This window comes from Erinaceus europaeus, chromosome 20 (genome assembly GCF_950295315.1).
Source record: "Erinaceus europaeus chromosome 20, mEriEur2.1, whole genome shotgun sequence".
NCBI classification, from domain to species: Eukaryota; Metazoa; Chordata; class Mammalia; order Eulipotyphla; family Erinaceidae; genus Erinaceus; species Erinaceus europaeus.
In genome coordinates, this window is record NC_080181.1 from 46,256,336 (window position 1) to 46,281,920 (window position 25,585).

The 25,585-nt window shown below is 49.1% G+C and overlaps 1 protein-coding gene across 3 annotated transcripts in view; it reads left to right on the forward strand.

The window, feature by feature from the left end:
* The window catches only part of ADAMTS17 (ADAM metallopeptidase with thrombospondin type 1 motif 17), a 332,233-nt gene that overhangs the window by 79,959 nt on the left and 226,689 nt on the right, over nt 1–25,585 (forward strand). For all 3 annotated transcript variants that reach the window (XR_009546590.1, XM_060179312.1, XM_060179313.1), the window contains exons 8-9: nt 16,504–16,609; nt 23,478–23,618. Coding sequence is in view for 2 of the 3 variants with exons in the window: in XM_060179312.1 (XP_060035295.1) it covers nt 16,504–16,609; nt 23,478–23,618 (247 nt within the window). In the remaining variant the exon portion in view is untranslated. The remainder of the gene's footprint in view (nt 1–16,503; nt 16,610–23,477; nt 23,619–25,585) is intronic.

A 25,585-nucleotide genomic window follows, 5' to 3' on the forward strand; every position in this document is an offset into this window, starting at 1 on the left:
CTCTCTCTCTGACATAAACAAATCTTTTTAAAAATTGCAGACACCCTCCTAAATAAGAGGAGATAATTGCAAAGAGCCCACAGAATTCAAAATGAATAAAATTCATGCAATTAAAAGAATAGATGGAGGATCTGACTAGACACTTCTGCACGGTAGACGTGCAGATTGCCAACACTAGAAAAATGAGAGTCAAAACCACACAGAGATTCTACGTTATACCCGCTGGGATGGTGGTCGTTCAGTGGGCAAGAGGGGGCAAGTGCTGGGATGGAGGGAGGCCTCTCCATGCCTGGGTAAACTGGTGCTGCTGTTCCAGAGAGCAGCATGGAGATGCCTCTCCAAAAATGCAAAATGGGGACGTCTTAGGATTCAGCTACCCCCCACTACTTTGTCTTTGCCCAAACAACACAGAAGCACTCCCGTGTTTCTTGTAGTTTTGTCTAGGACATACAAGAAACAGACAGTCTAAATAGCCGCCAGTGGGCAGATGGCTAGAGAATACACGATGAAGTTCTGCCTTTTTAAAGAATTCATTCACCAGGTTGAGCGCACACATTACCATGCTCTAGGATCTGGGTTCAAACCCTCACTCCCCACCTGCAAGGGAGAACTTCACAAATGGGGAAGCAGGTCTGCAGGTGTCTCTTTCTCTCCCTCTCTTATCTCCCCTCATCTCAATTTCTTTCTGTCATATGAAATAAAATAAATATTTTCTAAAGACCTATTCATGGTGCTGGGTGGGACACACCCTGTTAAGTATACATAGTACTAAGCACAAGAAATCATGCAAGGACCTGGGTTTAAGCCCACTCCCCACCTGTAGCAAGGACGCTTCACAAGCGGTGAAGGCAGGTCTGCAGATGTCTATATTTTTCTCTCCCCTTTTCTATCTCCTTCTACCCTCTCAATTTCTCTCTGTCCTATCAAATAAAAAGTAGTAGAAAAAATAAGGGGGTGAAATGGCTGCCCCCAGAAGTGGTGGACTCATAGTGTGGCACCAAGCACCAGAGACTAGAGGCAAAATAAAACGAAAGGTTTACTCACTGATTACACCAGAGAAAGAGAGGACCAGAGCAACACTCTAGCACACACAGTGCTGGGGGTTGAATTTGCTTGAGACTGCAACACTTTAACCACTGTGTCACCTCCCAGACTGCAGTTCCACCATTTTCCCATGCTTAAGTACCATTCACATTCTGACACACATTTTTTTAAATATTTCTTTTTTTCCCTTTTGTTGCCCTTGTTGTTTCATTGTTGTTGATATTGATGTCATCGTTGTTGGATAGGACAGACAGAAATGGAGAGAGATGGGGAAGACAGAAAAGGGGACAGAAAGATAGACACCTGCAGACCTGCTTCACCGCTTGTGAAGCGACTGCCCTGCAGATGGGGAGCTGGAGGGTCGAACCGGGATCCTTAAGCAGGTCCTTGCGCTTTGTGCCACATGCGCTTAACCCGCTATGCTACCGCCCGACTCCATACTGACACACATTTTTTACAGCATTGTCACATAGTAAGGACAGAGAGAGGAAGAAAGAGAGAGAGGGAATACAACTAAAATGTTAGGAGCCTTTTAAAACTAGAAATAGTATTTGAAAGAATAATTTAACTTTCCATATAGAATGTTTTCATTTATTTTATTTTAAACTGTTGAAGCATATATTTACATTTATCAGAGAGAGAGAGAGAGAACACAAACCAGAGCATAACTCTGGCACATGTGATGCCAGGGATCTAACCTAGGACCTTATGTTTGGTTTCTGTTTCTTTGTTTGTTTGCCTCCAGGGTTATCACTGGGGCTCGGTGCCTGCACTATGAATCCACTGCTCCTGGAGGCCATTTTTCCCATTTTGTTACCCTTGTAGTGGCTGTTATTATTATTGTTGTTATAGCTGTTATTGTTGTTGGATAGGACAGAGAGAAGTGGAGCGAGGAGGGGAAGACAGAGGGGGAGAGAAAGATAAGACACCTGCAGAAAGATAAGAAGACCTGCTTCACTGCTTGTGAAGCAACCCTCCTGCAGGTGGGGAGCCGGGGGCTTGAACCGGGATCCCTACGCCGGCCCTTGCGCTTTACACCATGTGCGCTTAACCCGCTGTGCTACCGCCCTGCTCCTGGACCTTATGCTTTTGAGTCTTAACCACTTCTCCACCACCTGATTATTGCTCAGCTGTGGAATAAGGAAGTGAAAGGGGTAGAACTTGCTACCTCTGGAGCTTTGCATGAGGAAGTTGGTGCTCTCACAGACTGAACTCAGCTCAGGTTAGGATGACATCTTTTAACAGCTTAATTGAAATATATTGGATTACCAGAAAAGTCATGGCACATTTGGGCATCAAACTTCTGCATACGCCATACGCCTTTCCTGACAGCCCAGCAATTTGCTCACCATCAGTTGGCCTATTTAGATACCTCAGAGTCTTTCAGTGCATTTGCTAGAGTTGTGCACCTGCCACTATGATTTAATTTTACAGCCATTCTGGAACCTAGAAAGACAGTCCCAACCTATAGAAGTCATTCCATGCACCACCACCCCCCGCAAAGCCTCAGGCATCTGGTGATGTGACTTTTTGTCTCTGTGATTTTCTATTTGGGATATTTACGTTAAATGGGATCATACAGTAGATTGTCATTTTTGTCTATATTTTTTTTCCCAAATAGCATAAAGTTTTCAAGCTTTAGCCATGTTTCACCATATACCAGTATACCATCCCTTTTAGGATGAAGTTTAACTTTTTTTATTGCGGTAATATTGGTTTATGAAAACGGTATGCATTTTAGAGAATGGTTCCACCTCCTTTCTTTTTCAGTGGAATTATTATTATTCCATGGAAAGACTGCCACGTTTTGTTCTTCCATCTCCATTGGTGGAGACTTTGTAGGATTCCCACTTTGAGGCTATCATGGACAGGGTTCTGTGAACAGTCGTGCACATGTGTTCTAGGTAGTTTCCAGGTCTCCCAGATTAGAGCTCACGGTGGGGCTGAGCCAAGTGGCAACTCTCCGCTGAACATCATGTGAAACCTTTGGGCTGGGTTCCTGGTGTTCCTGAGTGTCTGCAGCAGGTCACATCCCCTCCAGGAATGCATCAGGCATCCAATTCCCCCAACACACTCACCAAGGCCTGTGTTTTTCATTAGAATCCTGATGGGGAATGTGAGGTCATATTTGAGACCCCACATAGCTCCAGGCACTGACTAACTTTTCACATGATTACTCACCACCTGTCTGTCTCTTTCTGGAAAAAAAAAAAAAAAGAAAAGAAAGAAAAAGAAAATGTCTTTGCAGATTCTTTGCTCATTTTTGAGTTGGACTGTTTTCATGTAGGCCTTGTAACTATCTTTTGTATATTCCAGACACAAGTCAGTCACTTATGAACACATTGGCAAATGTTTTCTCCCAGTATGTGTGCTAGGGGGCTGGGGTGGGGGGGCATATGGCCACATTATTGATAAAAATCGAAGCATGAAAGGTCTTAACTTTGATCAAGTCTAGCTTATCAGTCTTCCCTTATCATTTGCAATTTTGGTGTTTGGTGTACGAAGGCCTTGCCTCACCAAGGCTATGGAAACACACTCCTGTGTTTTCTTCTAAGAGTTGTCTTGTTTCAACAAGGTTTATTTATTTTATTTAGGGTTTTGATGTATTTTAAAGTCTTTAGGGGTTGCTGGATGGTGGCGCACTTAGTTACATGTGTTACCATGCACAAGGACCAGGGTCGAAGACCTGCTCCCCACCTTCAGGGGGAAGCTTCATGAGTGGTAAAGCGGTGCTGTAGGTCTCTCTCTCTCTCTCTCTCTCTCTCTCTCCTTCCAGGGTTATTGCTAGGGCTCAGTGCCGGCACTGTGAATCCATTGCTCCTGACAGCCATATTTTTCCACTTTATTGGATAATACAGAGGGAAGAGGAAGACAGAAAGGTAGACATCTGCAGACTGGCTTCACTGTTTGTGAAGCATCCCCCTGCAGGCGGGGAGCCCAGGGCTTTAATCCAGAACCTAGTGTGGATCCTTTTGCTTAGTTCTATCTATGCTTAACCAGGTGCACCACCCCATGGCCCCTTCTTTTTCCTTCCCTATCCTCCCTTCCCTCTCCCATCCAACTACCTAGCAGGCCCGACCCTGTTTAGTTTCCAAGATCAGACAAGATTGGTTATGTTCACAATTTCTCTTTGTCCTATCCAAAGAAATATGAAAAGAAAAAGAAAATATCTTTTTTGGCCTCCAGGGTTATTGCTGGGGCTCAGTGCCTGTACCACGAATCCACTGCTCCTGGAGGCAGTTTTCCCTCTATTGTTGCCCTTGTTGTTGTAGCCTTGTTGTGGTTATTATTGTTATTGTTGATGTCGTTCTTTGTTGGATAGTACAAAGAGAAATGGAGAGAAGAGGGGAAGACAGGGGGAGAGAAAGATAGACACCTGCAGACCTGCTTCACCGCTTGTGAAGCGACTCCCTGCAGATAGGGAGCCGGGGGCTCGAACCAGGATCCTTACTCCAGTCCTTGCGCTTTGTGCCACATGCGTTTAACTTGCTGCGCTACTGCCCGACCCCCGAAAATAATTTTTAAAAGGTGGTCTTGGGGTCAGGTGGTAGCACACCCAGTTAAGCACACATAGTACAAAGCACAAGGACCCCAATTCAAGCCCCCGGCTTCCCACCTGCGGAGGGGGGCACTTCACAAGCAGTGAAGCAGGCCTGCAGGTTTCTGTCTTTCTCTCCTCTTCTCTAACTTGTCCTCTCTCAATTTCTCTCTGTCCTATCCAATAAAATCGGGAAATACAATGGCCTCCAGGAGCAGTGGATTCACAATGCTGGCACCAAACCCTAGTGATGACCCTGTGGTGACATTTTCTGACCTGTGTTCATTCACTTGCATAGCCATTTGTTCCTGCCCCTGCTGACTGAAGAGTCTGTTCTCCCCCTGCACCCCCATTGAATTGTCTGGGCCTGAGTGACAGTTGGGTGGGGAAGCCCAGAGAGAGTGTTTTCTCTAGCAGGAGGCAGCCTCTGTGTCTTTTTATTCTTGTTGAAAAGTGTTTCTGGGGGCTGCTGGTGGCGCACCTGGCTAAGCACACACGTTACAGAGCACTAGAACCCGGGTTTGAACCCCCAATCCCCACCTGTAGGGGGAAAGCTTCATGAGTGGTGAAGCAGGGCTACAGGTGTCTCTCTGTCTCTCTCCCTCTCTATCACCCCGTTCCCTCTCGATTTCTGGCTGTCTCTATCCAATAAGTAAAGATAATACAAGAAATTTTTTAAAAAAGAAAAGTGTTTCTGAGAGCAGATGAGGTAGCTCACCTTGGTGGGTGCCTGTTTTGTTTTATGTGTGGCTCTTCCCCCTCCCTCTGTTTCTCCTCTTCTTCCTCTTGCCTTCTCTCTCTCTCTCTCTCTCTCTCTCTCTCTCTCTCATCAGGGTTATCTGTGCTTGGTGCCTACACAGTTCCTAGTGGTCATTTTTTTTAATAGAGGGTGAGACACACAGGGAGACATAGGAAGAAGGAGAGACACTGCAGCACTGCTCCACTGCTCATGAAGCTTCTCCCCTCCCTGCAGCTGGGGACCAGGAGCTTGGCTCTGGGCCCTCTCTGGGTGTGCTCTACCGGTTGAGCCACCACCAGCCCACCACCAGCCCACCAAGGCAGGTGCCCTCCTAGCTTCCATTGCTAGTAGCACTAAGAGGGACAGGGTTTTGCATTGGCAGCCAGAACTACCCATTGGGTACTTACTCTCTGCTTCTTGGCATGGGGTTTTCTCTTGACACATGCTTTTTTTGCTAAAGAAAAAAAAAGATAATATTGGGTTGAGTGGGAATGACTGCCTTGGTAAAAAGCTTTTGCTGGGTGTTGGGCTTGTAGAACATGCTTCCCTCACACAGTCCCTGTGCTCCTCCCTCCCCACGAGGGAGGAACTGGTCTCATGTTCCGAGTGGGCCATGGACAGAGAGAGTGGCCGCGGCAGCTGGAATCACCCAGGTGGGGGGGACTAGGGGCAGGGCAGAGAGGGGTTTGGACACAGACCTGCACCCACAGACCATTTTCAGAAACTTCTGGCCCAAAGGGGAGACTCCCCATGGTTTATGTCCCCAAGAATGGCCAAGGTTGCTAAGAACACCCTGGGAACAGTGACTTCCAGCTCTGATTGAGCACAACTCTGGCTGTGCTGGAAGGAGCCAGGAAACTCCTCTCATGGTGTGTCTATAGCTCAGAAATTAAGACCAGTCTTCAAAGAAACAGGGTCTCACATGGGGCTCAGTGGCCATCTTGCCAGGTGGCTCTGCTGGTCAACCTAGTGAGGCCCAGGACAGGTCTCTCAGGGGCCTGTGGTGTCTCTGACAGCGGCTACTGACTCCAGGTGGAGCTCTGTGTGTCTAGGAGCTCAGGGGATGGGGTTGGAAAGAGTCCACCCAGCACAACCTGAAGCCCAGGCTAGACCTGGAGTCCCCTCAGCCTGCCGTGACACCGAGACAGCCACAGGGCTGGTGCTGCAGAAGGAATGTCAGACATCTGGGCCTGCATCCGTCTGGTAGAGTTTCCAGACTCTATCCAGACGGGAGATGGGAACAGGCACTTAGGGGAGCTGGCATCTCATCTGATTCCTTGCTCGCTCCAGCACCCAGCACTGCCTTCTTCAGGAGATTGGCCCCTGCCACCACCTTCAAGTTCAACCTCCGCATCAGCCAGGCCGTGGATTTTATCTTGATCACCCTGGCGTTCCCAGGGCTGTCACAGGGGCTGTCCAGGGGCTGTGACAGAGCCTGCTGAGTGCCATGGAGGGGCTGGGAAATAGCAGTTCACATTCCTGGGCTGTTATGTTTTTGAACAGGAGATCTTTTGTTGTGAGTGTTGGAAGCAATGCAGAATTCACAAGGTTCGTGATAGCAAGCCACGGTTCAGGAAGGGGCCAGGGGAATGGAACAGAGCATTTGTCTTCACAGAGTAGTGATGACTCTGACAGGAGACCATGTCACATCAGACCCCCACCCCTCCATGGCATCACTGTCCTAGCAGTGACCATCTGATCTGTTTCCACTCAGTGCATGATGCATTTGCAATCAGTTGCCAGTCAACGGAGTTAAGAAATAGTTTCAGGGTGTGGGGCGAGCAGCGGAGCACATGGTTGATAGTACTACTATCAAGGACCTGGGTTCGAGCCCCCATGCCTCATCTGCAAAGGGGAAGCTTCATGAGAAGTGAAACAATGATGCAAGTATCTCTCTTTCTCTTTCTCTGTCTCCTTCACCTTCAGTTTTTCTCTGTCCTATCAAATAAAATAGAAGGTGGGGGGGACTGGTTGCCAGAAGCAGTATATTCATAGTACTAGCACTGAGCCCCAACAATAATCCTGGTAGCAATAGGAAGGAAGGATGGAAAGAAGGAAGGAAGGAAGGAAGGAAGGAAGGAAGGAAGGAAGGAAGGAAGGAAGGAAAAAGAAATAGTTTCAGCACTCTGGGTGATTGGTGGACTGAACAGAAGAACTGAGAACATTCTGTGATTCCCAATAGCAAGCAGGCAGGACTAGCAGGTGCCATTTCACACCCTCTCTGGACCAGCCTGGAAGGACATCTCCCGCTGTAGGCAGTGTCTCCTTCTAAAGTGATTGAGAGTGTTTCCCAGAGAAGCCATGCCAGGCTCTGACCCTGTGCTGTTGGGTGTCCTCGGGTGCATGTGGAGTGGGAGGGAGCCAGGCCGGGAATGAAAGCTGCTCTGACCTCAGACTTGAAGCTGACAGACTGGGTATTGACATGAATGAGCTGGGTGACATCTGGCAGTGTGCCACCCAACTGCCCTTGAAGTGGGGCACAAAATGGGCAGATGGATTTATAGCTTATTCTCATTTATCTATTCATCCATTCATTCAGTTTTGCCACCAGGGTTATCTCTGGGACTCGGCCTCCACAGTGCCATCATTCCTAGTGGCCATTTTTTTTTCCTTTTTCTTTGTCCTTTCTTATTTAACTTTTTTTTCCTCCAGGGTTATCACTGGAGTTCAGTGCTAGCACTATGAATACATACTGCTTCTGGAGGCCATTTTTTCCATTATTTTTAATAGGATAAGACAGAGAGAAATTGAGAGAGGAGGGAAGATGGAGAGGGAGAGAGATAGACACCTGCAGACCTGCTTTACCACTTGTGAAGCGACCCCCCTTGCAGGTGGGGAGCTGGGGGCTTGAACTGGGAACCTTGCACTGGTCCTTGCGCATCATACTATGTGCCCTTAACCCAGAGTGCTACCACCCGGCTCCCTCTTGTTTAACTTTTTACAAACATTTATTTTACTTGATGAGACAGAGAGAAATTGAGAGAAGGGAAGCTAGTGAGGGGTCAAGAAAGAGAGACACCTGCAGACCTGCTTTGTCACTTCACCCCTGTCCTCACATGGTGATGTGTGCACTTTCCCGGGTGCCCCACCACCTGGCCCCCTTGTCTGTGTTCTTCACAGCTCTATGTCCCACAGGAGCTGCATACTTGACTCAAGGTGCTGTCTCACTAAAGCATCTGCATCAAATTCACCCCGAGCAGAAATCCCTCCTCTCTCCCTTCCTGTTGCCTTGGCTGCTCTATCTCAGGAATCGTGGCAGCTGAAGCCTCCCTCGCCTGGTCCCAGAGCCTGGCCTTGGACACCTAGGGCCTCAGAGCCCGCTCTGCACCTGGCACTGCTTCTCAACTTGTGCGAACAGCACAGTGGCCCCCAGGGCAGGCGCTTGCTTTCCCAGGGCCTTTCAGACCAACTTGGCCATCCAGATAGGCTTCCCCCCCCCACCCCAAGGAATGTCCTTGATTATATTCTGAGATTCCACTAGTAAGCTTTTTTCCCCCTTCTTTTCCAAACGTTGTTGAGGTCAAGGACCCCTTTTGGATATTTGATAAAAGCTGCAGGGCTTCCTGCAAGAAACTTGAACAGACACACAGACACAGACACACACACACACACACACACACGCACACACGCACACACGCATACAGACATACTGTTTTTGCACAGCCTCAGGGGTTCAAGATCCAAGTGAGCGATCTTTCTGGTCTCTGTTGTAATGGGTGCCTCCAGCTCCTGGCCCAGGAGCAGCAGCTGGCAGGCTTCTCCCGCCCTGGAATGCAGGCTGTGCAGACCTGGCTGAGAGTCTGTCTGTCTGTCTCCTAGGTCTGCCTGCTTTGCCTGAGGCTGAGAACACCCCACCCGCCTCCGTGGTGGTTCCCAGAGGTTCTGCAGCCAGACTCGGAGCCCAGGAGGGAGGGCTGCTTATTCCATCTGTAAAGGAGGAGGCATTTGGCTGGTGGGCAGTTGTGTACTTATACTTGTGCGTGCATGCGTGCGTGCGAGTCTTCCTGTGTGTGTGTGTTCGAGTTTCTTGCAGGAAGCCTTGCAGCTTTTATCAAATCTCCAAAAGGAGTCCTGGACTTCAACAAAATTTGGGAAAGAAGGGATGAAAAGCTCCCTCCCAGCCCACAGACTCTGGTCAGCTCCCCTGTGAGGAGGCCCACTCACAAGAGTGCGCGCTTCACCATTCAAAACAACCCAGGTTTGGCCACCACGGGGGGGGGGGGGGCACCGTGCAAAGGGAAAAGGGAAAGCTCCCTGAGCAGTGGAGCTCTACTGTGGTGTCTCTCCTTCACTCTGTCCCTCCCTTGTCTCTTACCCTCTGTCCAAAGAGAAGAAGGGGCATAAAAAGTTCACCTGGAGTAGAGATGGAATTTCACAGGTGCAGAGCCCTAGTTAAGCCTTGGGGGGTGGGGGGGGCAAGGAGAAGCAGAAGGAAGAGGAGGGAAGAGGCTCATACTTCCCAGGGTTGAACTGCATTTCACTGCCCACACAGCTCTTGTCTTCTCTAGACACTCTGAACTGCTCTGCGGAATATCCTTTATACCATCATTTTCCCTTGGGAGTCTAATCCCAGGACCTTTGTCTGAGCGTGGTTGGCAGGCTAGGTATGCATTTGCCATCTTTGGGTGATTGGCACTGCTCCTCTGACTCCCCATGAGACTGAGTGCCTTCTAAATACTCAGTTGTTCAGAAGAATTAAGAATAACTGCACGGGGATGGCACAATAGTTCCTGTGGATAGTGTGCTGCCCTGCCACGTGCAGGATCCAGGCTTGAGCGCCCCCACTGCACTAAGGGAAGCTTTGATGCTATGAGGTCTCTCTCTCTCTCTCTCTCTCTCTCCTCTGAAAAAGTCAGCCTGGAACAGTGAATGCTCCCCCTCACCCCCAAGACAACAGCAACAACAAACAGAAAAGCTTAGCCACACTTTCCCTTCATTTCTGGTACTTGGACACTTCCGGTGGCATTTAACTGCACAACACAATCTTTTCTCCAGTGGTATCTGCCTTCTACATCTTGTTTGTATAGGTTCTTATTTTTGTTGTGATTGTATTCATTTATTTCTATGAGAGATATAGAGAGAAAGATCAGAGCACTGCTCAGCTCTAGCAAAGATTGGTGGTGCTGAGGACTGAACCTGGGACCCAGTCAGGAAAGTCTTGCAGAACCACTACGCTGTCTCCCCAGCCCTAAGTGTTTACTGCAGTACAGTTACAATGGCATTCCCTTATAGTTTCTTCTGGGAGATTCCAAGTTTTGTTTTCATGTATGCATGCTTCTTAGTCATGTATTTGTTCCTGACTCTAGTATTTGAGGGAGGCAATTTAATTCGTTTGTTGCTATGTGGACTGCTCATGATACAGTGCCTACTACAAAATAGTCTCGTTTCTTCTTTTCTTATTTGGCGTTTTACGAAAAGTTAGGAAATCACAGGGTGGGGGGAGGATGGGATGGGACACAGTCTTTTGGTGGTGGGAATGGCGTTTATGTACACTCCTATTAATTTGTAGTCATATAAATCACTATTTAATTCATATGAGAGGGGGGAAATTGAAAAAAAAGAAAGAAAAGTTAGTAAATCTTGATCTTTGGTAAAAATCTCGTAATTTTTCATTTCTGGTGACCAGTGAAGACCTTTAGTGAGTGGCAAAGCGATGGGGTGCAGGACTTGCACACCTGTGGTTCTGAGTTCAACCCCCAGCACCATGTGTTCCAGAGTGATGATCTGCTTCTCTCCCCCACCCACCCACTTATTTCATTAATAAATAAATCTGTCATGAAAGAAAAATGTATTTACCAGGTCCAACTGGCTACACCTAGTAGAATGTACACATTATAGAATGAGGACCCGGGTTCAAGCCCCTGGTCCCCACCTGCAGGGGGTAAACTTCAAAAGCAGGGCTACAGGTGCTTCTTTCTATCCCTCTCCCCTTTCTCTCTCAACTTGTCTCTAACCTAAATTAATAATGATTTGTTTACCTCCCAGATGCCCTAAACAGAACATTTCCACAATCCAAAGCCCTCCCATGGCCACTTGTATTGTAATAATGGTCCAGGACAAGGAGAGTAGGAAGGCCTGAGAACCTCTCCCAGTGGACTGTCTCTTGCTCTGTGGCCTGGGCCGTTGGGTGGATGGCACTGGCTCTCACTGGTTAACCTTGGCCAAGCTGGAGGTTCTTAGCCTCTTGCCACCCTCCTCAGCACCTGGGAATACTAACAGCGTATGCCTCACCGAGTGGCCGTGAGATCCTGCCCACGTACTTGGTTAGTGTTAATGTTTAAGACCATCCTGGATGCAGGCCTCCGGAGCACATAGTCATCACCATGCACCTGGCAAAACCCCCACACAGGGCTGTCAGGGACATGTGACAATGTAGATGTCCACACAGAAGAAGAATTTCCAAGAATCCCTGTCCTCCTCTGTGTCCTCAAATGAACCTGCCTGTTTGGGGAACTGGGTTCCTGCAGAGTCTCTGGAGGGGACCTTTGAAGTCTGTTTCATGGGAACCCCTCCTTGGAGATCCCCTGTGTGGCCCAAATGCCATGGCATCCACAGGTGGGGAGTCTGCAGGACTTGTCACAGCTCTGGCTCCAGAAGCCTTTTGTCTCTCAGCTCTAGCTACTGTCTCTTGCCTCCCCTTCCCTGATCTGTGTGGGCTCTGGGGACAAACATTTTTGTTTCCAGCTTGTAAATCCTGAGGAAGTGGAGGTAAAGTGGGAGGGGGGAACCTCCCTTCACATTCCACTTAGCATCTCAGGCTGGGGGCTCTGGAATCTTCTGCAGAGAATTCTCATCCCCAACTCTGCCCCAGGGTCATGGAGCCCCCACACACAAGACAGCACCTCCTCCTACCCCCACCCCTCCATGACATTCACACCATGATTCAGAGGCCACAGTGTCATGTGCCCAGGCTTGAGCCGCGGGCACCATATGAGTGTTTTTCTGGTAGGGGTGGGGCGGGTGGTGGTGGTGGCAGTAGCTTCAGTGCTGTGGTGTCTCTCCCTCTCTGTCTCTCTGTCTCTGAAAAGTCAGCATCCCAGAGCAGTGAGGTTGTACATTCACCAGGTTTTGGTAATGCAAAAAAAAAAAAAAAAAAAAAAAAAAAAAAAACCACCCAAGACACCATGTAGGAAGGAGACTGGGGCTTTCCTGCAAGGGGACGCATCCTACTCACATTCATGGCTTGGTGAACCACCACCTCCTTCCCTCCAGCTCCCACCCTGCCTGTTCAGAGTCAGCAGGATTTGCTTTTGTGTTTTCCTCTATGTTTTGTACTTTCAATAATATTTTATTGGTTTTTATTTTATTGGCTAGAGACAGAGAAATGGGGGTTGATAGGGAGAGAGACAGAGAGACACCTTCACACCTGCTTCACTGTTAGTGAGTGACGTGTCCCCCCTGAAGGTGGGGACCCGGGGCTTGAACCCAGGTCCTTGCACATGGTAATATGTGTTCTCCACCAAGTACACCACTGCCCAGCCTCTTAACTTTTATATTTTGAGCCCTTGCTGTTGAAGACCTGGATTAGGTCTACACTACCCGGGGTGGGGGGGCATTAGTTGGTGTGGGTGAGGGAGAGAAGGGCTCTGCGGTTATCTTTCTGCATGTGACTCTCCAGCCAGCCCAGCACCGCTGGTTGTGAGATTCTCTTGACCCCCGTGGAATGGCTTTCATCCCTTGTGCAAGGTCAGTGGACTGTAGCTGTGGAGACTCACAACTCTGATCTAAATGCCCATCTTTTGGTTTCAAATGAGGCATCAGGAATGAATCAGAGTGCCCCCGGTCACCTTTCTCATTCTCTATTGTGAGGGGAGACAGAGACAGAGACAGAGAGAGAGGAGAGATACCACAGCACCGTTCCACCATCCATAGACTCCTCTCCCTCCAGAGCTGTCCATTGTGCTGCCCTGTGTTCCTGGGGCTTAAACCCAGGATCTCAGGTATGATGTGCTCTTTGTCCTGCCCCTTCCCCATGTGTCGATCTTGATGCGAGTGTCACAGTGTTTTAATGACGTGCACCATGCATTTAGCTTCAGGATTAGAAGAGTGAGTCCTCTGGGTGTCAGCCTCAGCAGGTGTGAGTGCCAGAGTCTGCTTGCTCCTCGACTTGACTTGCTCTCCCCAACGCTCTCAGTTGGATCGTCTTGCCTTCTCGGCAGCCCTGACTTGCTCTCCCCGACGCTCTCAGTTGGATCGTCTTGCCTTCTCGGCAGCCCTGACTTGCTCTCCCCAACGCTCTCAGCTGGATCGTCTTGCCTTCTCGGCAGCCCTGACTTGACAACAGCCCGTCTTTCTCCACGACTTGAGAATCATAAGCACGTCGCTCTGACACCCATTAGTGCACATGACCCCGTGAGCGGGGCTGTTTGCTCCACTGCCTTTGACCCCCTCTCCATTGTCTGATCAGTTCACCCACCCTTGGAACAAATCACACAGGGAGACTAGACTTTCCTCCCCCACACTGGGTGAGCGTTTTGGATAAATAAAAGACCCTCTGTGTTGTAGTTATAAAAGCAAACTGCCTCCTGCTTTGAGGAAATGAAAATGCAGTTATAAATGGAGTCATCTTATGATCCAGCAATACCACTCTTAGACATTTACCGAAAGGATACTGAGACACTAATTCGAAAGGACGTATGCACCGCTGTGTTCACAGCTGCATTATTCACAATAGCCAAAGAGCAGAAACAGCCTACATGCCCGTCAGCAGAGGACTGGCCAGAGAAGTGACGGGAGACATACTCCACGGAATACAAAATGGATGGGACTGGAGGTGATCCTGCTTCATGAAGTAAGAGATGAGAGACAACTACTGGATGGTCTCACGCAAGTAGAATCTAGAGAACTGATACATTTGAGCTTGCAAAAAGAAGACAGAAGCAAGCGAACTGTTCCTAAGAGCTGTGAGAACTGTGGTGGTATCTTTGGGAGGTGGGCAGGTGGGACACAGAACTCTGGTGGTGGGTGTGGTGAGGAGCGATACACTGTAATCTCATAATCTTATAGCCCACTATTAATCACAAATAAAGAATGGCTTTAAGAAATGCATTCAGGGCAGGCCCCATTCTTAGCTGTCTCACCTAGCATTGGGGGGCTCTGTGAGGCAGTGCCCATCTGCTGGCTCAGAGGGTGCTCTGGGGACAGCTAGCTCAGCATGGCTGGCCTGAGATGACTCCCCAGTGCCCCTTGCCAGATGCCTGCTGGGGTGGGTGCAGCTAATTGTGATTCATTCACTGACCCAGGAGGCTGCAGCCTGGCTGGGAGAAGTACGTGTGTGTGTGTGTGTGTGTGTGTGTGTGTGTGTGTGTGTGTGTGTGTGTGTGTAAGAGAGAGAGAGAGGGAGGGAGGGAGAGAGAGAGAGAGAGAGAGATGCTCGTGCCATTGGGCTGTGTAGACACATTCCACTGACTTCTGAGTCCCGGCTAGGCTTTCTGCAGCAGCCCACAAAGCATTTTTAAACAAAACCAGAAGAGTGACCTTGAAGGCACAAAGAGGCCAGACTGTGTCCTCTCTCCGGGCTGCCTCTCCCCTCCTGATGGTCTGTGCGGCTGGATCAGGAGGTCCCCATGCCAAAAAGAAAAAGAACCATCTTAAAGCCAAATAACATTTTGGCTTTTTCCTCCCTTTTTCTTTTCCTTGTTGTTTTTTTTTTTTCCAATCAGGGTTGTGGCTGGGGCTTGGGGCTCTGTGCCTGCATGCCTCCATCATTCTCAGTCGCCTTTCTCCTCTGCCCACCACCTTTCTTTCTTTCTGTTTGATAGGGGGTGAAAGACACACACACAGAGAAAGGGAAAGGGAGAAACAGATAAAAGAAGAGACACCTGCAGCACTGCTTCACCACTCGTGAAGCTTCCCCCCTGCAGATGGGGACAGGAGGAACCTGGGGCCCTGTGCATGGTAACTAATGCATGCACTCTACCCAGTGAGTCACCACCAGACCCCACATTCCATTTTCTTTTCTTGTTTGGTTTTAAAATTTATTTATTCCCTTTTGTCACCCTTGTTGTTTTATTGTAGTTATTATTATTGATATTGATGTCGTCGTTGCTGGATAGGACAGAGAGAAATGGAGAGAGGAGGGGAAGACAGAGAGGAAGAGAGAAAAATAGACACCTGCAGACCTGCTTCACCGCCTGTGAAGCGACTCCCCTGCAGGTGGGGAGCCGGGGGCTCGAACTGGGATTCTTTAGTCGGTCCTTGCGCTTTGCGCCACGTGCCCTTAACCCGCTGTCCTACCGCCCGACTCCCACTTTCTTTTTAAAATATTTTATTTATTTTATTTTTTGTTGCCCTTGTTTTCATTGTTGTTGTGGTTATTACTATTGTTGTTATTGATGTCGTTGCCAGATAGGACAGAGAGAAATGGAGAGAGGAGGGGAAGACAGAGAGAGAGGGGAGAGAAAGACAGACACCTGCAGACCTGCTTCACCGCCTGGGAAGCGACCCCCCACTTTTATTGTTTTTCATTCCCTTGCTTTCTAAAGCAAATCACCAATCTAGGCCTAGCATGCTGCATTTTTCCAAATAAAAATAGACACTTGGGGACAGAAAGTAGCTCAGCAGGTAGGGGTCCGCCTTGTCATATTGGCAGCCCAGATTCTAGCCCCAGCACCACATGGGAAGGCTATGGCACTGGAGAAAGGTCTCTCTCTCTCTCTCTCTCTCTCTCTCTCTCTCTCTCTTTAGTGAAAGGAATAAAAAAAGTTGACCTGAGACCTGGGAAATCGTGCATGCACAAGGTCCTGGTTCTAGGAAGAAAAAAAATGTCCACACATAGTGTGGTGCTTAGCTCAGTGCTCCCAGAGTGAGTTGCATCTCCCTGAGCTACATCTCCCTATAGAGCTGGGGAGTAAGCACCCCCTCTGGAAATTTGGGGGGGTCACCTTGGGTGATTCTGAGGCCTTACCAGGTAGGGCACCTGCCTGGCCACATGCATAGGCCAGGTTCAAGCCCCAGCACCACATGTGAGGGCTGTGGCTCTGGGGAGAAGCTCTAGAGCTGTGGTTGCTGGTGATCGTGGTGACTCCCAGGCCAGCACTTGGCCACTTCCTGCCTGGGCTCTGGGGCCGCCCATGCTGCTCTGTGCTGGCTGCCCTCTCCTGATGGTACGTGATGCCATCTCAGGGATGTCCCCCAGGAGGTGTCTGGTCTGAGGAGGTTGTGCTTTGTGTCCCCGCTGCAGGAATCGCATACCTGGGTGGCGTGTGCAGCGCCAAGAGGAAGTGCGTGCTGGCAGAGGACAACGGCCTCAACCTGGCCTTCACCATCGCGCACGAGCTGGGCCACAAGTAAGTGTCAGCCCCTGGGCCTGGCCGCCGCCAATGTGTGTGTATGTGTGCACTGGACTGAGGGGCTTTCTGCCCACTTGGCATCTGAACATCCTGAAGCAGCTCTGCTCTATGCCTGTGCTCCTTTTTATTTTATTCATCTTTGTTTTTCTCTAAGTGATCACCTACGGTGTTTATTTATATCTATTTTATTTATTTACTCATTGGATAGAGACATAGAAAAATAAAGAGGAAGGGGGAGATAGAGAGGAAGAGAGGAAGGAAAGTAGGAAGGAAGGGGGAGGAGGGAAAGAGAGACACCTATAGCATCGCTTCATTGCTCATGAAGCTTCTTCCTCTGCTCTGTGAGGGGGAAGAACCCAGGTCCTTGCACTTAATAACGTGTGTTCAAAAAAGTACACTACTACTGGGCCCCTATTTTAATTTTTTTATAGAACTCAGATTATATATATATATATATATATATATATATATATATATATATATATATATATATATGCAGTAGGGGCCGGGCTTGAACCTGGGTCGCATACACAGCAAAGCAAAGCAACACACTATCCAGGTGGGCTATTTGGCTGCTGTATGCCTGCACTTCATCCAGAATGAGTTCTCCCCCCCCCCCCCCCCAGTGAGCCTGGGCCCCAGCCACTGGAAGCAGCTGAAAGCTCACTCCACAAACCTACCCTGAGTGCAAGTTTCACCCCGGTCTACTCTCACATCACACTCATGCAGGGAGGGAAGTTAGAAGAAGTGCTCAGTTCATATCAGGGAGAGAGTTTCAAGCTGGTGAAATAGCTCCCTTGGATAGTGTGCTGCTTTGCCATGTGCGTGACTCAGGTTCAAGCCCACCCCCTACGGCACTGGAGGAGGCTTTGGTGCCATGCTGTCTCCCTCTCCCTCTCCCTCTCCCTCTCCCTCTCCCTCTCCCTCTCCCTCTCCCTCTCCCTCTCCCTCTCCCTCTCCCTCTGCTTCTCCGTCTCTGTTGCAGGAGATGAGACCAAGGTGTCTCTCCCTCATCATGTTTCATTCACCATGCGATGTGGCAAAAAGAATTCCAGAGGCCGTGGCCTCAGGCACTGTAAACTCCATTCAGAAAAATGAATACATGCATACAGGGGGCAAAATGGCACACAACAGTTCAGACTTGACTCTCATGGACTTTTTTTTTTTTGCTTCCCGTTTTGTTGCCCTTGTCATTATTATTATTGTTGTTGTTGGATAGGACAGAAAGAAATAGAGAGAGGAGGGGAAGATATAGAGGGGGTGAGAAAGATAGACACCTGCAGACCTGCCTCACCGCCTGTGAAGTAACCCCCCTGCAGGGGCTCAAACCAGGTTCCTTAAACCTGTCCTTGCACTTTGTACCATGTGCACTAAACCCGATGTGCTACCGTCAGGCCCCTCTCATAGACTTTCTAAGCACCCCCACCTTCTCTTCCTTCCGAAGCAACACCTACATCTATCCTGGTGTTCTTCCTTTTGCCTTTTTCAAACTAAGGTGAACAAAAGGACCTGGCTTCTTCCTTAAGTGCTCTCCAAATTCTGCTCCCTCTCAGTGAGGGAGGTCAAAGAAAACAGTCCTAGTAACTGGGGCTCAGGGCTCTGTGGGAGAAAGCCACATTGGTCTTATCCCCTGCAACATGGAAGGAAGGAAGGAAGGAAGGAAGGAAGGAAGGAAGGAAGGAAGGAAGGAAGAAAGGAAGGAAGGAAAGAAGGGAGGGATAGAGGGAGGGAGGAAGGGAGAAAGAGAGGTAAAGGAAAAAGAATAGAGTTTCATGGGGAGGGTAGCCAGAGCCCCGCTCTAATGCATACACTATTGAGGCTTGAACCCGGACCCTCAGTCATGCAGGTCCCACTCTCTGCCACTTGAGCTATTTCCCCAACCATGAACTTTTCCTTAGCTGCGTATCCCCTCCGGGGCCAGCATCCTCTCTGATTCATACTGCCATTCACATAGTGGGACTTTTCTCTCAACTCTTGATTTTTTTTAGCCAGAGGCAAAGTGTCACTTGCCCAGTGTCCAGTGTCACTACTTTCATGTCAAACTTCTCCCCAGTGGGGGCAGGATGCACGGTGAGAACCACCATGAAATCTTAAGAGTCCAAAGCAGGTGCAGAGAGGATCTGAAGCAGCCTCCTGGCTTCTCAGAGGAGGAAACAGGAGGTCAGGGTGGCCCTCTAGCTGGTCCCAGGTTGACATCCTCTGCAGAAAGCCCCACGTGGCAGGAGGCCAGCTGTGGGCTAAGGGTCTTCCAGCTCTCCTGCAGGAGACCAGACCTCTGTTTTATGTTCCCCTGAAGGGGAGCTGGAGATAAGACAGCTGAAGGGGTTAGAACACATATAAATGGAGCAAGCCAAGGCATGTCACAGTGGGAATGTTTATACTGGACCAAGGAGAACAGAGTTTGATGGAAATGCAGAACTGGGGAACTACAGAGACCCAGAGGTCTCTAGTGAGCAGAGGTGGGAGATGCCCCCAACTAAGGGAGTATGTCCTGGGCAGCCCAGAGGCATTTGTCCACCTTTAATTCAAGTTTGATTTGTTTTTAATGTTTGATTTTATTTTAATGAGAGAAATACAGAACACTGCACCAGCTCTGCTGGTGCTGGGGATTGAAACTGGGGCTTCAGAGCCTCAGGCATGGAAGTCTTTTGCAGAACCACCATGCCATCTCTTCAGCCTGTCCTCCTTTAGTTTGGCAGCGTGTCCCGAGTTCTCTGGCCCATCTTGGGCCCCTTTCCATGGTTGCTACCTCAGTAGAGGGATCTGGTGGGTGACTCTTCTGTACCTGTCAGACACCACAATGTAGGTCCAGCAAGTGGACAACTTCACGCTGATTTCCAAGGACTCAAGAGGAAACTGACACAGGACAGACAGACAAGCAGTAAGTGCTGAGGACGCTGTGGCTGCTTCTCTCTGCTGTTTTAACAGTATCAGCCACACCCTGCTGCCCATTCTGAATTTTCCTAAATTTCCTAATTTCAGACGAGGTAATTTCCAGAGAACTCAGAGCACCATTCCCGCATACAGTGCTGGGGATCGAATCCAGAGCTTCAGGCACCTAGGAAAGCTGCTTGGTACCCAGGCCTCTTCTGGCTCCTTTCTCCCTCCGATACAACAAAGTCTTACCCTAGCTGGGGTTCCTGTGGTGGAAAGGGGAGACTGAGTCAACAGCCCTGGCTACTGCCAGGAAGAGTCTGAAACCAGAGGTCTTTGCCACAGGGCCTGGAAGACTGTGGAAACCTGCTGGAACCACCCTTAGAGGTACCCAGAGGCTTCCTATCCAGAACACCTTATCTGCTCGCCTCTCAGATGAGCGGGGAGGTGTGCAGGGAGGGGCCTGCTTCCTGCCTTAATAACCTGCTATCAACTCCAAAGTCATTGCAAGTGAAAATACCAATTAGGGTTTATGCAATTCTCCTGCTTGGCCAGGGACTGCATTCCACCACCACCACCCCCAGGCCCCAGAGCTGCTCAGAGCCAAAACCAGAGAGAGTTTGAGGACACACACTGTACACACTCATTAAGCGGCCCCAGGCACATATTTTTATCCTGTAAATGGAGTGCCAGTGGAGCAGTAGTGATGACTGCCAGGAGCTAGCATTTCTACCAGGGGAAGTGAAGGTCTGTTTTTAGAGATAAAAGGTCACGCTTAGAAAGCATCTTCCAAAAAATAAAAGGAAAGAAGGAAGAAGAACAATGGGGCCCAAAGTCTCAAATGGCTCCAAGATTTTAAACAGTCTTGGTGTTATAGAAAAAAAAAAAAAAAAAGACCCGTGGCCTGATGTCCTTCCTAGAAAACCACACACTGACGTTTATGGATTTAACAATAGCACAAATATCTTTTCTGTAACTTGTAGTCCCTTAGAATAGGCCCCAGCCTGGTTCACGCCCCCGGCTCCCCACCTGCAGGGGAGTCGCTTCACAAGCAGTGAAGTAGGTCTGTAGGTGTCTGTCTTTCTCTCCCCATCTCTGTCTTCCCCGCCTCTCTCCATTTCTCTCTGTCCTATCCAACAACAACATCAATAATAACTACAACAATAAAACAACAAGGGCAACAAAAGGGAATACATAAATAAATTTTTTTTTAAAGTAGAGGCCCCAGCGGGCTGGCATGTGTCGAAGGAACAGTGGGGCCTGGTGTGTGGGTCATACCCCCTTGCATTCCTCCCCAAATTAGGAATCAGGATTCTGGTGTCACTTAGCTAAACCCTTGATGCCACCTCCTGCCACCTGGCTGATAACGTGGGCCTGGTGTCCGGTGGCCCAGAAAGTAAAACGCTGTCCCAAGAGCTTTTTCAGGGTGGGACTGACTCTCGTCACTATTCAAACCCAGGGGAGGCAGCAGCTGCAGTTAGCATCTGTCTCCCGCTTTGTCCCTTTCCTTTAGGGGGACATTTGTTCAGGTCAGAACTGGGGCTGGGGAACCAGGAGGTGGGCTCTGGAGAAAAGAGGGTGGAGGCCTGAGGGTGTTGGGTCCTCCAGTTCCTGGATGGTGGCTCCTGGTTCTGACAGAAAAAGCTTGTGTAACAATCCCTGCGCTCTGCCATCTGCACGGAGACACGGGGATAGGTGAAGAATGGTGGGGCCTGGACTGTCCACACAAGGCCTGGTTCACACTCCATCACCACATGGCAGCACCGTGAACAGTCCTGAGGACGAATGTGGGTGGCCCTCAGTGGAGGGTGTTTCTGTTTCTCTTAGATGGGTGTTAACTTCTGCCAGCGGCTCCTTAACAAGCTTACTTGCTTTGCTTTCTCTCTCCTTCCCTCCCTCCCTCCTTCCCTCCCTCCTTCCTTTCCTATGCTTCCTCTTCTTTTCTTTCTTTCTTTCTTTCCTTCCTTATTTCTTCCTTCTTTCTTCTTTTCCTTTCTTTCCTGCCTTCCTTTTTTTCTTCCTTCCTTCTTTTTTCTTCCTTCTTTCTTTTGTTCACTTTTCTTTCTTCTCTTCTTTCATTCTTTTCTTCCTTCTTTCTTTCCTTTGTCTTCCTTTCATTCTTTTCTCTCATCCTTTCTTTCATCCTTCTCTCTCCCCCTCTTCCTCTCTCTTTTTCTGAAGGAAACTAATCACAACTTCTGTCTGTTCCTTCTCAATCTGAAATTGGAAGTTCCTCCAGTGCAGGTCACACACACGGTTCCCAATCTCCTCTTCGTCGGCTCCTTTGGTCTCAGTGTCTTGGCAGCTCCATGCCAGTGTTCCCGGCTGTGGGGCTCTGGGCTTTCTGTAGCTGGTCCTGCGCTTTCTGCTCTCTGTTCTCTTCTGTCTGTGCTGGCCACTGCTCAGTCAACTCCAGCTGGAAAAAAAGGAAGGGGGGCGGTGGTGGGCAACTCTACCGGAAATGCTTTTGCTGTTCTGAGGCAAAAAATCGTGAGCTGGAAAAAGCCTTCTCAAGTCTTCTGGGTCAAACCCCTTGCTTCGTTTGTGGGAACCCATGGATCTTCATAAGGCATGGAGTGAGCTATGTCTCTGTCTTGCCGTCTGAAAAACTCATTCTGGGGCTGTGAGACTCCTGTAATGTCCTATAAATACATAAATAAATAAGTAACTTGAGTTTTCCAGGTAGGTGGTCCTGGAACTGGAGACTGAAAATGGCTTTGACAGTAGTTTCTATGAACTTCAGCTGTGGGGACAGTCCCATGATGCCAGCTCATCTAACAGGAGGTTGATGACGCACATTTTTATATATTTTTTTATTAGCCCACTGTTCAACCTCAATCTGATTGCTAATTTGAAGTCTTAAGTGCTTAGATTAAAGAAACGTATACTCAGAGCTATGGTCTGTGCATCAAAAAGTTTGAGACATTTGATCCTTGTCCCCCCTCTCATATAAATGGTTTGTGAGACTGTAAGTTAACAGGAGTGTATATTAACACCATTCCCACCACCAAATGTCTGTGTCCCAGAGGCATATTTTTTAAATATTTACTTGGGGTAAGGGCAGTAGTGCAGTGGGTTAAGCGCACATGGTGCGAAGCACAAGGGCTGGCATAAGGATCCCGGTTCAAACACCCGGATCCTCACCTGCAGAGGTAAAAGGGCTGCTTTAATGGCAAAACCCACTGGAAACCCACAGAAAATTTAGATTCCTAAGTAGTGGAATGTTCCTCCATCCCTCCATCTCTCTCTGTCTGGAGAGAGAGAGAGGGGAAAAAAGAGAGGGGGGAGGGAGAGAGAGAGAGGCTGGATCACTGCTCAGCCCTGTCACACAGAGTGCTGGGAGTTAGCCCTGGGCCTTAGGCACACAAGTCCTGTGTTCTCCTGCTGAACTAGGCCAACATCCCTAAGTAAACGTTGCAGCTGGTCCCTACCAGCCCTCTGCACAGTGACTTTTTGCTGAGGCCACAGAACAAGTCTGCCCTTAAAGGTTAGAATGTTGAGCCAGCTTCAATGGCTAGTGCTCTGCTTTGCCATGTGCACAAGCCAGGCTCAAGGCTGGCCTCCACCACACTGGAGAAATCTTTAGTGCTGTGGTTTCTCTCTCTCTCTATCTATCTATCTCTCTCTGCCTCTGTTTCTCTTGCTCAAATAAAAGCAATTTTTTTGTGTCCAAAAGCAAACTTCATCCTCAGCAAAGTACAGTATCAGGCCTTTAATGGCAGAGTTCCTACAGCTGGTGCGTTCCTTCCTTATTGAATAAATGCTGTTAGTGACCTCGGCCACTCGCTCAGCCTTCACTCCCTGATAAAACAGTAGCACCACTCTGCAAACTGGTGATTCCTTATCTGCTCTGGAATGGCCCCACACACCACTCTGTATCACCATATTTAAAATGGGCTGGGACGCAGCAGAGAGCACCTGCTCCCAGGAGCAGAGGCGAGACTCCTGTGTCCTGAGCATCTCCTCTCTTTTCTCCTTCTCCCTCGGGCAGCCTGGGCATGAACCATGATGATGACCACGCGCCCTGCGCCGGCCGGTCCCATATCATGTCCGGAGAGTGGGTTAAGGGCCGGAACCCCAGCGACCTTTCCTGGTCCTCCTGCAGCCGAGAAGACCTGGAAAACTTCCTCAAGTGAGTCCCCAAACCGTCTGTACTCCGAGTCTCATAGAACATACAGTGGACCCTGGGATGGGGGTCGGGCGGTGGCGCAGTGGGTTAAGCGCATGTGGCGCAAAGCATAAGGACCGGCGTAAGGATCCTGGTTCGAGCCCCCAGCTCCCCACCTGCAGGGGGGTCACTTCACAGGCAGTGAAGCAGGTCTGCAGGTGTCCATCTTTCTCTCCCCCTCTCTGTCTTCCCCTCCTCTCTCCATTTCTCTCTGTCCTATCCAACAACAAACGACATCAACAATGGCAATAATGATAGCCACAGCGAGGCTACAACAACAAGGACAACAAAAGGGGGGAAAAATGGCCTCCAGGGGCAGTGGATTCATGGTGCCGGCACCGAGCCCAGCAATAGCCCTGGAGGAAAGAAAAAAAAAAAGAACATACAGTGGACCCTGGGATAATGGTAGGGTCAGGGGCCTCAGCTCTTAAAAACCCACAGATAAATTTGGACCCCCTCTCTAATATATCTAGAGTCACCTTTGGGTGGCCACAGGGGATTGGTTTCAGGGACATGCCTCTACCCCCAAATGCGCAAATACTTTATAATACCTTTAGTGCTATAATAACCTTGCCTGTGACCTTCTAATTCCAAATCCTTGGATGTAACTGAGCACCAATGTTGATTGAATTTTTTATTATCTTTATTTATTTATTGGATCGAGACAGCCAGAATCAAGAGGGAAGGGGGAGATAGGGAGAGAGAAAGAGAGACACCTACAGCAGTGCTTCACCACTTACAAAGTTTCCCCCTGCAGCTGGGGACCAGAGACTCACCCAGGTCCTTTTGAATCTTGATTGATTGAATTAGTCAGTCAAGCAATTAATCTACACTGATGTTTGTTTGAGTCCATGAATGCAGAGCCCATGGGCTTGGAGGGTCAATCGTATTCCCTGAAAGGATGAAACCCATGTACCCATGACTTTTTTTTTTTTGCTTTGCTTTATTATATTTTTCTTATATTTTTTATAGGACAGAGAGGAGTTGAGAGAGATGAGGGAGATGGATGGAGAGAAAAAGAGAGACACTTGCAGCTCTGTTTCACCACTTGTGAAGCTTTCCCCCTGCTGGTGGGGACCAGGGGTTTGAACCTGGGTCCTTGTGCATGGTAATATACACATTCAGCTAATGTGGTATGTGGTAACATACCACATTCATGGTAACATACACATACCCTCGGCAGCTGAGTTTTAGGAATCGAATGAGAAAAGCACTCAAGTCTCTAACTTCCCGCTGGAGCAGCAACCTCACCATCCCCAGGGCCTGTGCCACCCCCACCCCTGCAATCTTGGGGCTGTGTGCCAAGCATGCCCCCACTGGATTTCCAGGAGGGGTGCAGGCAGACCCCGCCAGCCACCTGCCACGCCCACTGGGGCCCCTCTGAGGAATATGCAGGGTTGGACATCAGCACTTACTTTCTGTTTAAGCTGAACAAGCCTCCCTCCCTGCCTTCGAGCTTTTGCTCAAAGTCATCCGAAATGAAACGTCATAGGAAGTGGCCTCTCTCTTTTCTGCCACCAGAGTTATTGCTGGGGCTCTGTGCCTGCATGGTGACTCCACTGCTCCGGACAGCCATTTTTCCTTCCCTCCCCCTCTTTCTTTATTATTTGATAGGATAGAGAGAAATTGAGAGGGGAGAGGGAGACAGAGAAAGACCTGGAGACCTGCTTCACCTCTTATGAAGCTTCTCCCTTCCTACAGGTAGGGGGCAGGGGTTCAAACCAAGGTCCTTGTGGACGGTGATGTGTGTGCTCAGCCGGGTGTACCATGCGCGGCCCCATGGGGCTAATTTCAAAAGCATATCCATCAAGAGAGTGCTTAGTACCCCTGAACTGCACACACTTCTGGGGTTGGTGCTCCCAAACCCCATCCTCTTTTCCAAGCTCTCAGGCTCTCAGCTCTGGAGTGAAGATCTGTATTTGGCCCCATGG